A 14,852-nucleotide genomic window follows, 5' to 3' on the forward strand; every position below is an offset into this window, starting at 1 on the left:
ACACTTTGAAATCGATCTTCACTTTGTGAGGGATTATGTCACAAAGAAATTAGTGCAAGTCAGTCATATTCTGGGGTCTGTTCAGTTGGCAGACATTCTTACAAAGGCAATTGCCTCTGGATCGTTTGACAGTGCTAGAGCAAGGTTAAATGTTGAGCCAAATCTGTCGTGCAATGCCACTGCTGAAGGAGCAGCAGAAACAATTCATGAGCTAAACATGCCTAGTAATGAAGGCATTCTGCATATGGCAGAGAAATCTTAGAAGCCTTAGTAATAGAGTGCATGATGGAATAAGTGTTGAGCAAAATAATAGAATCAGATAGTAGAGTGCATGATAGAGTAATAGTTAAGCTAAAACTGAATTAGTTAAGCTAAGCTGAGTTAACAGAGTTAGTTACACTCTTTCTCAATTAGATTAGTTACAAGTTAGCTGTCATTAGGCTCAATATATATAGCCAGCTGTTAGTCACAAAGTGTTTGTAATAGTTCAATTCACTTTTACCAAATCACTGAAACCCTTCTCTCTTCTTCAATTCTCTCTTCTTGTTCCATGTTCTACTACTCTTGTTCTTCTCTTAGAGTTAGGCACTGATACCTTACAAGAATGACGAGTAAGAAGAAATACGCGAAGAAAAAATATGTAATTTATATACACATTGTGTGAATAGTTTTTATTGAATTTGAACCAATTTAATTAAATTTGGTTGACAAAAATACTTAAATATGTAATGAAATCATTTAAATAGTTCAAATAGATAATTAATTATATAAATATTAATTTTGCATGATCAATAAAATTTATAATCTTTAATCAATAATTTTTAAATAAAAATACTTTTATACTAAATTCTAAATCTTACTTAAATTTTAAAGTCTAAATTCTAATAGTATAAAAATAAAAACATTACTACAGAATCAACACAACTTTATTTTTAACTAACAAGTAATAATTAAAAATATTGACTATAAATATAGTATTAAACTGCTAAACTAAGAATATTAGATTGCAGACTAAAAGTTTTGGTCAATATAAATAAAAATTATTAGCTTCTGAATTTTTTTTTAAAAATAAAATATTAACTTAAAATATGCATTAATATTATTAAAAAATATTAATCCTAATAACATTAATTTCTCTTTTTGATAATTTAATATATTTAATTACCAATCGTATGAAAATTTCTTGGCATCAAAATTCTTAAATAATTTACTTAACATGCTTATATTTTTTAATGAAAAATATTAAGAGATAATCAAAATTTATTATTTTTGGTCATTAATTAATTATTAATATTTAAAAATATGAGATAAAATTTTATAAAGTATTATTTTTATCCTTAATATTTGGGATAAGTCCTATTTGTGTCCCTAACGTTTAAACCGTCCTATTTGTATCTTTAACGTTTATAAAAGTGATTCAATGTTATCCTACTATCAATTATACTAACAAATCAGATTATATTTTTCAATTATTCTCGTTTGAATGTATTCATTCTTACTTAGGTCTCACTTAGATGTGTTCGATTTTAATATTATACCCACTATTTGTGTTTAGATTCAATTATGTCCCTAGAAAAGTGAATTATATAAATGTTGTAGGAATTAGTTTCAACTTTTGATGAGTTATTTTTCGGAATGAATTATCGATTCTATCTCAGACATTTGTATTCTAACTTCAAGAAGATATTTTTAAAACTCAAACTAAAGCGCTCATAATGTGTAATTGATGGTAGGATAACATTGAATCACTTTTACAAATGTTAGGGATACAAATATGACAATTTAAACGTTAGGGACACAAATAGGATTTATCCCAAACGTTGGGGACAAAAACAATACTTTACTCTAAAATATTTTATTAAATTATTAGACTAAATAAATTAAATTAAAAATTAAATTGATGAGTAAATAATAACAAAAAGGTAGAAACTCAGGTGCAGTCGACTTCACGTAAAGTTGATATGTAAAGTTGATATCTAAGAGTTGTTAGATGAAAACTCATATATCAACTTTAAGTCGACTTGACTTGAATTTTCACCTAACAAAAAATAATAAACATTTTTTCTATTTTAACTCTCACTTTCCTATTTTACCTATGATCCTCGCGCCTGAACTTCTCTAACACCCAGACAAATCACAACCGCTTCTTATAATTTATATGTGCGGCGCATATAAATGCGAGTTCCATCAATATGGAGTTGGAGATGGAGATGAAGAAGAAAACATGCATTGCTATGGTTCCATGCCCAGGACATGGCCATCTCATACCACTTCTTGAGTTTGCAAAGCGTTTTCTTCTTCATCACAGAGATGATTTCCATGTCACCTTCCTTATTCCCACTCTTGGTCCTCCTTCTCCTTCCACCATCGCCATCATCAACACTCTCCCTTCAAACATTGACTTCACTTTTCTCCCTCCGGTCAACATTCAAGACCTTCATCTTCAGACCGACCACCCCGTTCCCCAGATGATCCTTACCGTTCGCCACACTCTTCCCTCTCTCAAAGACGCATTAGCTTCATTGAGTTCTCGAACTAACCTTGTTGCTTTAGTTCTTGACGCGTTCTCCCTCGAAGCACTTCATCTCGCTAAAGAGTTCAACGTCTCTTCCTACCTTGCATTTGCCTCTGGCGCTGCAACACTCTCCTTCGTTCTTTCCTTTCCAAAGTTTGATGAAAGCTTCTCCTCCGAATTTGAATCCGAACCCGAGTTTCTTGACTTGGAACGAAGAGTGGCTGTTCCTGGTTGTGATTATGCTTCTTTTAAGGTGAAGGACCTTCCAGATCCGCTTCTGTTTTGTCGATCAGGTGAAATCTACACACTATTTCTCAGTGTGTGCCAGAAAGCCTCTTTGGTTGATAGAATCATAGTGAATACCTTCAATGATTTAGAACCAGAGGCCTTGCGAGCTTTACACAACGGTTCTTCTTCTTGTTCTGTTTATGCGGTTGGACCCATCGTTGCTCAACCTAATCAAAACCAAGATGAAAAGATTCATGAATGTGTTGCATGGTTGAACCATCAGCCATTGAAATCTGTGTTGTATATATGTTTCGGAAGTGGTGGAACACTCTCTCAGGAGCAAGTGAATGAGATAGCATTCGGATTGGAATTGAGTGGACACAAATTTTTGTGGGTAGTGAGAGTCCCAAACAAGATTCCGAATTCCGGTTATGTTATTGGACAAAAGGAGGATCCAATTCAATACTTGCCACCGGGTTTTGTGGAGAGAACCAAAGAACAAGGCCTAGTGGTTCCATCATGGGCACCACAAATTGAGATCCTTGCTCATGGCTCCACTGGTGGGTTCTTGAGTCATTGTGGTTGGAACTCAACGCTTGAGAGCATTGTTCATGGTGTTCCCATGATTGCATGGCCATTGTTTGCTGAGCAGAGAATGAATGCAATTCTGCTCACGGATGTGCTCAGAGTTGCAGCGAGGCCACAGGGTGAAGAGGATGGGGTTGTGAACAGAGAAGAAATTGCCAAAGTTGTGAAGAGAATCATGGACCACGGTAATGAAGAAGGGTTGGAAATGAGAAAGAGGATTCAAGAGTTGAGTTATGCTGCTGCTGCTGCACTCAGTGAAAATGGCTCTTCTACCAAGGCACTCTCGAGTCTTGCACATGAATTGCTGAACAAGAACGTTTAACTGTTTAAGTGCCAAAGTTTCATGCATGTTGACAAAAAAATAGTTGCTTCATCAGATGTGGTAACAAATAAAGCTTATTGATATAATTTTTGTTCTTTGTATATTATCAATAATGTTGAGTCAAATAGCTAAGTTATTAGGAATGAGTTTTTTTTGTTCTTTAAAAAAAATAATATTACAATTATGCGTGGGTAGATTTGATGTGAAATTGATAGTTGAGAGCAATTAGATAATAATTTAATTAAATTTATCAAATTATTTATCAATTTTTAACTATTAACTTTACATAAAATTAACCCGAATTTTCATTAATTAGTATATATAAATAAAAAAAACTTTTAAAATTGGTGAAATTTAATTTTACAATGAATAATATTTGGGAGATAATAACCCAAATTAACCCTACCTTATTAGAATAATTGGTGGGGATCATCATAACCTTGTTAAGATAATTTATAGTGATCAAATCTAAGATTTATCATTTACCTTCTTATTTATATCACTATATGAGAACAAAAGTGAAATCCTTCTGATATACAATATCTATAAGGAAAAGTCTATCAAATTCTGGCCAGCATATAACCAACAAAGAAAAGTGAGTTATTGGATAAAATCTCACGTTAATCTCACATCATTAAAAATTTTATTAATAACTATTTGATAACTATAAATCCCAAAAGTTACTGAGCCTAACATTCCTCAAAATATAATAATTGTAGAATGTTTTAGACTTTTCAAACACTCTTGAATGTGAACTCTCAATACTTATAGAATATTGTTAGAATATTATATACGTTTAGAATGTGAACTCTCAAAGTCAATGTGTTATCCTTCCCCAATCAATCAAATTATTTCATCAGAGTCACAATTACTAATCAAAGTAATATATATATATATATATATATATATATATATATATATATATGCTAAGCGTTTCCAGTGAAACTTGTGTGACTGTGTTGTGTAATTAACTAATAATTATTATTACTAATATTTACTTCCTCCATCATGTGGTGTCGCATCAGAGAGATAGTGGCCAGGGCCACGCCTATACAGGCTTCAACATATAACAGAGTGACAATAGCTTTCATTTTGATAAGAATAGCATCCTTAGCATGGCCATATGTATTATGTTGTTATGCGCATGATGAGGATATAAAATGTTGGGTGGCTGTACGTGCTCAACAACTTACGTCCATATTTACCCTTCTCTTATCATCATTCATGATAAATATAAAAAAAATATTATTTATTATTTCATATCAAAAGTGGTGTCCACGACTTACATAATTTTTTAATATCAATAGTAAAACAAAAAAAAGATTAATAAAGGATAAATATAACTATTATTTAATCTAATAATAGTAGCATTGATGTATAAATGGACTTCAAATTATTTACTATACAAATATAGCATATCGTCAATTCAATAATATATTTACATTTATACTACTATATGTATATATAACGAGAATAAACCATTATTTTAAATGGGGATTATTAGGGTTTATATTTATAATAAAAATATAAGATTTTATTGTTTTTTGGGTTTATGTTCCATTATTGTTAATGAAACATTGATACTCAAAAGAGTGATTAAAAATAGGATGAAATGCATATTTAAATTAAATGGAGTTTAAAATTACACAATCCGTTAAAAAAAAGTTATATGGATCTCCAAAAAAGATATTTTTATATAAATCGAATGAGTCTCATTCGAATTATCTATTCTAACACTAATTCGAATCAGGTCAATTTGAATTACTATAAAAAGATGCAAATCGAATCTAACCTAGTTGATTTATGCATGCATGAAATGGCCTAGTAAATCGAATCACATGGATTCGAATTATGCATGCACATTATCCTCACTAATTCGAATCACACCAATTCAAATTACCCATAGTTTTGGTAATTAGAAATAGGCCGTTTCGATTTACCCATGGTATAGTTCGAAGCGGATTGAGTCCAATTACTACTAACGAGCAGCTCAAGGTAATTCGAATTGGACTCATTTGAATTATTAATGTTTTTCCTATAAATAGAGTTCGAATTGAACTCATTCGAATTAAAATTCCAAACCCATACCCCACCAAAATAATCCCAGAGAAAACTCTTTCCTAAAACTTCAAGAAAGTGTTCAACATCATATTCCGCTGATGGGGGATAACTCGGATCGGCTTTATCGTCATCAATGAAGAGCTTAGTACACACTTTTTTTTTTAGAAAATAGGATTTAATGTGTTACTTTTATATTTTATATTTTTGTTTTTTATAACGCTAGTCATTATTTACAATTGTTAAGTTAGATAGATTGGTTATATTAGTGATTTATTAGTTTCTAGAGGTTCGACGGAGCAATTTTTATTTTTAATTTGGATAGTAATTACAAATAAGTAGAAGAGTTTGAGTAGTAAAGATAATGGAGGGTGAAACTTATTTAGAGTAAGATTTTTTTTGTTAACATGAAATGTAGTCATTGAAGTAAATTTTTATGTTAATACTCTAGCTAATTTTTTTATTAGGCCGAGTTTGATGCATATATGATGTTATTTTGTATTTGAACGCGCAATATTATTTGGTTGTATACAAGTTGTATTCTTTGGATTAAGATATGCATTAGTTGATAATGTTATATAAATATGTTCTGAGCTGAGAGACAATTTGCTACATTCTTTATGCAGCCCTACCGATGTATCACGAGCATGCAACGGCAGCAGGGTATGCGCCTAGACGAGAGGATCGTTCCGTAGTTGCAGATGGCCGGTTTATACCATCGTGTGAGGTTGAACGAGACTTGGTTTAGGTTGGATGAGCCACTGGTTAGTGCATTCGTCGAGCGATGGCGTCCAAAGACGCACACGTTTCATATGCCGTTCGGAGAGTGCACGATTACACTGCAGGATGTGGCGTACCAGTTAGGGATACCGATCGATGGACATTATGTCAGTGGTTGCCTGACAGATTTTAAGCGATACATCGAGGGTGGTTGCCCAGTTTGGGCGTGGTTTGAGAAGCTGCTGGATGTTTTGCTTCCTGTGAACTGCATCGACAAGTTCGTAGTGAGATGCAGTTAGTTTCAGGTCATTTTCAGAGAGCTTCTTGATGGTGCCGATGAGGCCATTGTTAGGAGGTATGCCCGGGCCTATATCATGATGCTGTTGGGGACCCAGCTATTTGGCGACAAGTCCGATACTCGCATTCACATTCGGTGGCTACTATACGTAGCCAGGCTTGAGAACATGGGTGGGTATAGTTGGGAATCAGCTGCTCTGTCATGATTATATCGGTGCCTGTGTCGCGTGACAAACAGAAACGTTGTGAAGTTAGCCGGACCGTTACAGCTGCTTCAGACATGGATCTTCTGGCGATTCTCTGAATTTAGACTCGGTGGATATGATATGTTCGGCTGGCCTTTGGCCTCAAGGTAGTATTCTATTCAAATGCTATGTTTGTCACAATTATTTGGTGTTAGTTTTATTTAGTGATAACCTGTGTTCGGGTTGCAGGTGGTCAGGTCACAATCCTACAGCGAGCGAGAAGGGACCTCGAATTGCGAGTTGGAGGCTCAGGATAGATCTCTTACAGGTTGAGGAAGTGCGTATTTCAACCACTTTAAATAGTTCAAATCTCTCCTAGATTGGCAACACTGTATATTTAATGACGACATTTGATAACAATTTCTATTCACAGTTCATTTGGATGCCGTATAGTTCTCATGATGTAGTTCAGGTGGTGCATCCAGAGATATTAATATTGGAGCCTCGGCATATGGTATTATGGAAGTCCGTGACAGCGTTGATATATTTTGCTGTCATAGAGTGACACCAGGTAGATCGGGTGCTACCGTAATTTGGTGGAGTACAGTCTCAACCACGAATCGCACTAGACATTGGTTTCTTGATGTCAAAGGATGACAGAGGTGGTGATCGGTGATTCACATACAACTTGCAGTTTTGGCACCTCCATTGGGACAACCGGGTAGATCATCATCATGTCATTCGGTTTGACGTTGTGCCAGACCCAAGCCCGTCGTGCCAATACAATGGAACATACTAGACAGTACAATGCATAAACTCAATAAAGCTGACTCATAGGAAATGTTAACATACTTAACTGCAAATATGAAACTAATGACTGGACATCGACTCCGGTACCTGTGGTGACACCGCCCTGTGGACACGTCCTATGTGTGTGTCCTGGCTGTTTGCACAGTCCACATCTATTGAGTCTGTTTGGGTAAGCCTCGTCTATGGTGGTCCAAATCCTGGTGGTCCTGGGACGCCCTTCAGTCGCACGCCTCTTGGAGGGATCTGGTATGACTGTCGGTCCATCATACGGTGGCAAAAAACCCCTCAGGGACCGGAGGGGTGAATCCCATCCGATACGTATTGAACACCGAGTTAAGGCGATACACATGATGCACATAAGGATGCCAAGTGAGACGGGAATGTGCACAACAAGCTAAGGCATGACAACATGGATAATGAAGTATCTGAAAGTATCCGCAATCAAATATCTGTGCCCTGAGTGACACTCTGTAACTACCAAGTGAGAACGACCCAGTAGGCGTGGTCTCGGCAACAATGAAACTTAGAATTATCCCTATCATACAAAGTCACTATGAAACACCTTGACGTCTTCAGATTAGCCTCTATAGCCTTCACCAGATGTTGACTAAACTACTGTCCAATTCTCAGCTGGGCCTCTACCTCTCTCCCCTTGCGAACAAATAGCTCAGCCAACCTCCCGTACGTGGACTTCACCAGTGAACAAAATGGAAGGTTCCTCATTCCCTTCAGTATCGAATTCACACACTCAGAGATATTCGTCGTCATATGTCTGAATCTCCTACCCTCATCCCAATGCTGAGTCCACATTGCATACTCAATCATGTTAGCCCAATCACACATGGCAAGGTCTTCAGTTCGTAGAATATCAAAGCAGTAATCAAATTCAACCTCAATCTTGGCATGTGTCGTATTCACCAGAAGCCTATGTGCATCCTTGCCCTTAAAATTCAGGGCAAAATTTGTTGCCACATGTCGAATACAGAATGCACGGTATGCAGCAGGTGGTAGCCAACCTCCATTGGGAGCCTTAAGTGCCGCTTTGATACCGTTGTGCTAATCTGATATCACCAGAATACCCGGCTGCGGAGTCACGTACTGGCGGAGGAGGGATAGAAAAAATGACCACAACTCAGCATTCTCACCCTCCACAAGTGCAAATGCAACCGGCAGGATGTTGGAGTTTCTGTCTTGGGCAATCGCACCGAGCAACATACCCCCGTATTTGCCGTACAGGTGGGTCCCGTCAATACTAAGCAATGGCTTGCAATGCCGAAATGCCTCAATACATGGTGGTAGGGGTGTACAAGGCCTGGTCCGGCCTGAAGATCCGGCCCGGGACCGAAGGTTTTTAGGACATGTTGGCCCAGACCCGAAGTGGCCCGGGGCTAACCCGGGGAAAAAAAATGAAACCAAGTGGGGGGGATGAAACCGGGACCAGGCCATAGCTTAGGTCACTCGGCCCGGCCCGATGGGGGATCATAGTTTTTAATTTTCTCTACTCAAGCTAGGGGGCACGCATTCACTTCATGCAAGCTTTACTCAGTTCACTGCCTCTATGCCTCACAAGCCCTCTTCCACGCATCTTGAGCCTGCCACAGTGCCACCCTCAGATCTCAGTCCCCTCTCAACCCTTCCCCTCAGGCTCTGATGGCACCGCCGCTAGCCTTTCCGTCGCAGCTCTCTCTATGCCTCTCACCAGTGTCGAACTTTTTCCCTCTCAGCTATCTCTCTCTCTGTCTCTCAATAACCACTAGACGGCGCCAGTCACCGATCCCCATCCTTGGAGTCACGACGGTGGTGCTTTTCTTCTCAGCCTCCAGTGACGACGTCTCTCGACGATGACGACGACAACTGCAAACAGCGACGGAGCTTCTCTGACCCTCAAGGCCTGAACGATGATGGCGACAACGATTGCTTCTGCCGCTAGTCTTCTTTTTCTTTTCTCTAGCCCCTGCTCAAGTTCAGTTCAGGTAAATAAGTTTTGTTTTGAATTTCTGATTAGGTATTTGGTTATTAGAATTTCTGATTAGTGATTTGACTATTGGAAGTTATGATTAGGGATTTAGGGTTTTGATTATTGGAATTTCTAATTAGAAATTTTGGTTATTGAAATATATGATTAGGGTTTTGATTATTGGAAATTTGGAATTTTTTATTAAGAATTTTGATTATTGTTCTAATTAAGTCTTTATTGATCTTTCTGTTAGTATTTTGTTCTGATTTTGTTCTTCCTGTTAGTGTTTTTATTAAGTCATTGTTATTCTTCCTGTTAGTGTTTTGTTCTTCCCGAGTTCCTCTTAGTGTTGTGTTCTGATTTTGTTCTTCCTGTTAGTGTTTTTATTGTCTTTATTATTCTTCCTGTTAGTGTTTTGTTCTTCCTGTTAGTATTTTGTTCTGATTTTGTTCTTCCTGTTAGTATTTTGATTAAGTCTTTATTATTCTTCCTGTTAGTGTTTTGTTCTTCCTGAGTTCTTGTTAGTGTTGTGTTCTGATTTTGTTCTTTCTATTAGTGTTTTGATTAAGTCTTTATTATTCTTCCTATTAGTGTTTTGTTCGTCCTGTTAGTGTTGTGTTCTGATTTAGCATAATGTTTTGTGTTATTTGTATGTGACTTAACTATTTGGTGTTATTAAATAATATTACTATGTGAATTGTGAAATAATGGTTGGAGATTTGGAGATTTTTACATGCTAAAGACCCGGTTTTCACTCGGTTTTTACCTGGTTTTCACCCGGTCCGAAAGTGTGTAGGTTTCATCGGGTCTAGGGTCGGGTTAGGGTCTAAAACTTAGACCCAGTATATATTTCGGGTCGGATTTGGGTTAGGCCAAACCCGGTGTGACCTGGCCCATGTACACTCCTACATGGTGGGAATGTCCAAAAAAGCCGGTGAAAATAGGCTTGCGACTAGTCCACTTGCCTACCCACTCACACAGGACTCGTCCTCGACACTGCAACACTACCAGGCATCGTCATTTGCACATCTAGGACCCATCGGGAAAACTCATTTATGACTAATCCCAATCTCCGTAAATTCGTGTCACGGTCTTCTGCTTAGCCAACCAAAACCTCCTATAAGTCAGTCTAAACTCGAAATGTGCCTCTGTCGCATTCAGCAGTACCTTGATACACACGGTTGCATCGGCTCTATCCATTGGCAGTATGAAGGCCGAGATGACATGATAATCAAGATTCCTGTGATTGCTCGATATCGACGTGGCCAGACAAGTATGAGGTCTATTGTACCGTTTTACCTCCCAAATACCTCTATGCTGGCGGAGACTGATCCTAATCAACCATGTGCTCCCCTTGCCAAATTCCTTACGCTTTCCAAAGTACTTGCGATATTCAGACTCCAGCACTTTGTACTGAACCTTGCGTCGGATGCTATAGGTCTTCACGCTTAACACGACTTCTCTTTTGTTCTGAAACTGTTGACCAACCTGAAACTCCGCTAGACCTCCTGTACCCTGTGTATCTCTGGCACCAAATCCAACAGGTTCGCCAGGAACCCCCTGCTGTCTCATGGTATCCAAGTCCAAAGTTGAAAAGTGCAGGGGGTACTGCTGAGTCCCTGAGCTAGACACTCCGCCAGCCCCAGCTGGATTACTCGCTGCTATGTCATCACCGCTATCATCGGCAATGATGTCCGGCTCCACATCATCTTCGTCATCATCATCCCGCGGTACTTCCTCTATGTCCGGTGTCCTACCCTGTAATGAAACCGGCGCCGTATCAATAATACCAACTTCTCTGTCACCACTGCGGTTTAGATCAGCTGTGAAAGACGGGGAGACAACCACCATTACCTGAGGTGCAATCATAGGTACGGATGAAGAGGCACCAACAAGCCTCAAACTAGAACAGGTTGCCGTTGTTGGAGCTTGGGGATTCCGGTTTGAACCTCCTGAGTTAGAGACCACATCTACACGTTTGGCCAACAGCTCAGGGGTCCTCACCTCGGAAAACTGCCGATGACAATGGAACAGAACCTCCAAATCATCATCACTCCCTATGACAAACGAATCGTATTTCATATCATCTCGCGAAACTGAAATTGGAATGCGATAGAAAAACTTCTCAACCTGTTTCACGCCTTGCAACCCCAGTTTTTGGGTTAATGAATTCAGGAACTCAACGAAACTCGTTGTAGGTTTCAGAAAAATACTGAGGAAATTCTTATCAGTAAACTTAATTTCAGAGCGTGTTTTTTTCTTAATCAACCCTCTGTAGTGCACCAATACTAAAAACCTATCATCACTAGCCATTGTGTTTCACTCTCATTGGAGAAATTCACGTTCACATCATATTTATATACGTTGGGGCCTAAGTAAATCGAATTTACCTTGTTCGATTTACATGTTCTTGGTAATTCGAATCAGTCAAATTCGAATTATATGAGGACAGTTCTATGTGTAAATCGAAACAGGTTGTTTCGAATTACTAGGCACCTCCTTGCGTGCATAATTCGAATAAATGTGATTCGATTTAATAGGACATTCCATGCATGCGTAAATCAAATTGGTGAGATTCGAATTAGTGTTGGAATGGGTAATTCGAATGGGACTCATTCGATTTATTTAAAAATGTCTTTTTGGGAGATCCATGTAACGTTTCTTCTTTTGGGTGAATTGTATAATTTTGGACTCCATTTAGTTTAAATATGCATTTTACCCTTAAAAATATTAATAATTTATAAATGAGAAAGGTTATTAGAGGACCAATAGAATTTATTATTTTTAACCAACAGTTAGTCATTAATGTTTAAAAGTGTAAATTAAAAATATATTGTTGGATTACTAAACTAAAAAAATTAAATTGATAACTATGCAAGAAGTTGTTGGTACGGGTTGTGAGATGGATCAAAGACTGGTTGGTCAAGGGGGTGACAGGATCGAACTTCTGGAGCGGCGGGGGTGCTACCTGCAAATAAGGACAGACATACGGGGGCTAGTGGAGGCCTCGTACCCAGCTTTTTTTTAAAAAAAAATTAATAGTAATAAGTTATTAAGTATGATTTAATTTTTTTAAAAATTTATTTAGTATTTAGTCTAGTATAAATAAAAATCAAGTCCAACCTGAATATAAATGATTTTTAATATCTAAAAAGTAAGTAACAATATTAAAAAAATCTGAAAAATATATTATTACTAATATTTTTTAATTAAATAAAATTTTTTATATCGCATAAAGTTGATTTTTTTCTTCTTGTGACCATCCTTCTTGATTCATTTTGTATTAATTCTCTCTATTTCAACTGTTACAATTGAGAGGTTTTTTTAGCTATGAATATTGTGAAAAATAACTTAGAAATAAAATGAAAGATGAATTTCTTACTAATTGTCTCTTAATTATATTAAGAAGAAAATTGTTGAAAATTTTGACACAGATTCTATTATCGATAAATTTTATGATACAATGAATCGACCACTTCGTTAGTAAAAAGTATACACATATTTTTTGTACTTTAAAATATATTCTCTATCGGTATATTTTTGTAATACATCTTACATTATATAATTTTTTGCATAATTTTTAATATTATATATGTTATTGGCCTCTCCTGACAATATATTTGGATCCGTCCCTGCGTGCAAAAACACTCTGACGTTCAAGTCAGAATGGATCTTAAAGGTGTGTGTGAGAATTAGAAGTGTGTAACGTACCTGAAAAAACTCGTAACTCCCTTTATATAGTTTATATTATTAACTTATCTTATCTTATTGGTTAAGATAAGTGAAGTACTTGAATTTAAATGTTACTTCGGAGTTTGTGGCTATTGAGACGAATTGATGGTTCAGTTCGAATAACTGAGTTCGTAGTTGCTCTAATTTAGAACTCGAAAATCAGGTTCGGAATAATGACTAAAAATAATGGATAAAAAAATTTATGCAAACCTTTAAACATTTTTTTTATAAATTAAACAATTATTATTTTGTAAAAGTAATAAAAGCTATAGTCTATTTTCTATAGACTGTTAGAAATAAAAAAGAAAACTTTTTTTAGGGGTAAATACTGTTTTGGTCTCTAAAGTTTAGGGCCAGAATCGAAATTGTCCCTCTTCTAATTTTGAATTTAAAATCATCCTTAATGTTTTTTTTATTAAAATCGTCCTTATAATTTTTTTGGACAAAAATACCCTCATCAATACCAACACAATTACCTCCTCCACCATCACCACCACCACCACCAACACCAACACCAACACCACCGCCACCGCCATCGTCATCGCTACAACCAATACCAACACGACCACAGCACCACCAACACCAACACCACCACCACCACCACCACTACCACAGCAAACAACAAACAAGATCAACAGCAAACAACAATTCAGAAATCAAGAAATTCAGAAATCAAGAAAACCAACAACTCAAAACCAACAATGATTCAACAAATCAAAGATTCAACAAATCAAGAAGCAGAAGAAGCATAAGACGAAGCAGAAACAGAAATCGAAGCAAGAAGCAGAGGCGGCGAGCAGCAGCGGCGAGGCGGCGACCAGCAGCGAAGCGGAAGCCGACGATGGCGAGGAGGTCATGGCGGCGACCTCCCTGTTTCTTCCCCCTTCTTTCTCTCTCCACCCCCGGTAGCGTGGTGAGGACGACGGCGGCAGCGCGGCGAGGACGCAGTGGTGATGAAGGCGCGGCGGCTCCAAGCCCGTGACCCCCTCACTCGCGATCCATCTCTCTTCGTGGTTATACTCACGATGGCACGATGCAAACGACGCGATGGTGGCGGCGACTGAAGCACGAACGACGGCGACAGGGTCTGACGGAAGCAACGCGAGCAGCAGCGAACTGCTCCCTCCCTGGCGCCATCCCCCTCCCCCCTTCCCTTCCCCTCCCCTGCCCCTGCCCCTGCACCTTCGTATACCCCCCCACCCACGCGTTTTCTTCCCCCCTTCCCCAAACACGGGTTTTGTTTTTTTTTTTTTTATAACTTTTATTATTAAAATAGGAATAGGGGTAGTTTAGAAATTAAATTAAAAATTTTAATAAAAATGACGATTTTAATACAAAAAAAAAATATTAAGGATGATTTTAAATCTAAAATTAGAAGAGGGACGATTTCGATTCTAGCCCTAAACTTTAGAGATCAAAACAGTACTTATCTTTTTTTTA

At 37.5% G+C, this 14,852-nt stretch overlaps 1 protein-coding gene and 1 pseudogene across 2 annotated transcripts; one reads left to right on the plus strand and one right to left on the minus strand.

Annotated features, from left to right (window-relative positions):
• The first annotated feature begins 2,098 nt into the window (after positions 1-2,098).
• On the plus strand, positions 2,099-3,738 carry LOC107624808 (hydroquinone glucosyltransferase pseudogene; annotated as a pseudogene). The gene has a single exon (XR_015905119.1). The product of XR_015905119.1 is annotated as a hydroquinone glucosyltransferase pseudogene (transcript).
• Positions 3,739-10,739: 7,001 nt separating this feature from the next.
• On the minus strand, positions 10,740-11,993 carry LOC148572992 (uncharacterized). The gene has a single exon (XM_088505616.1). It carries the CDS (start codon positions 11,991-11,993, stop codon positions 10,740-10,742), a length of 1,254 nt encoding a protein of 417 aa, XP_088361742.1.
• Positions 11,994-14,852: the final 2,859 nt, after the last annotated feature.

Source organism: Arachis ipaensis, chromosome B2 (genome assembly GCF_059453495.1).
Source record: "Arachis ipaensis isolate K30076 ecotype BB chromosome B2, ASM5945349v1, whole genome shotgun sequence".
NCBI classification, from domain to species: domain Eukaryota; kingdom Viridiplantae; phylum Streptophyta; class Magnoliopsida; order Fabales; family Fabaceae; genus Arachis; species Arachis ipaensis.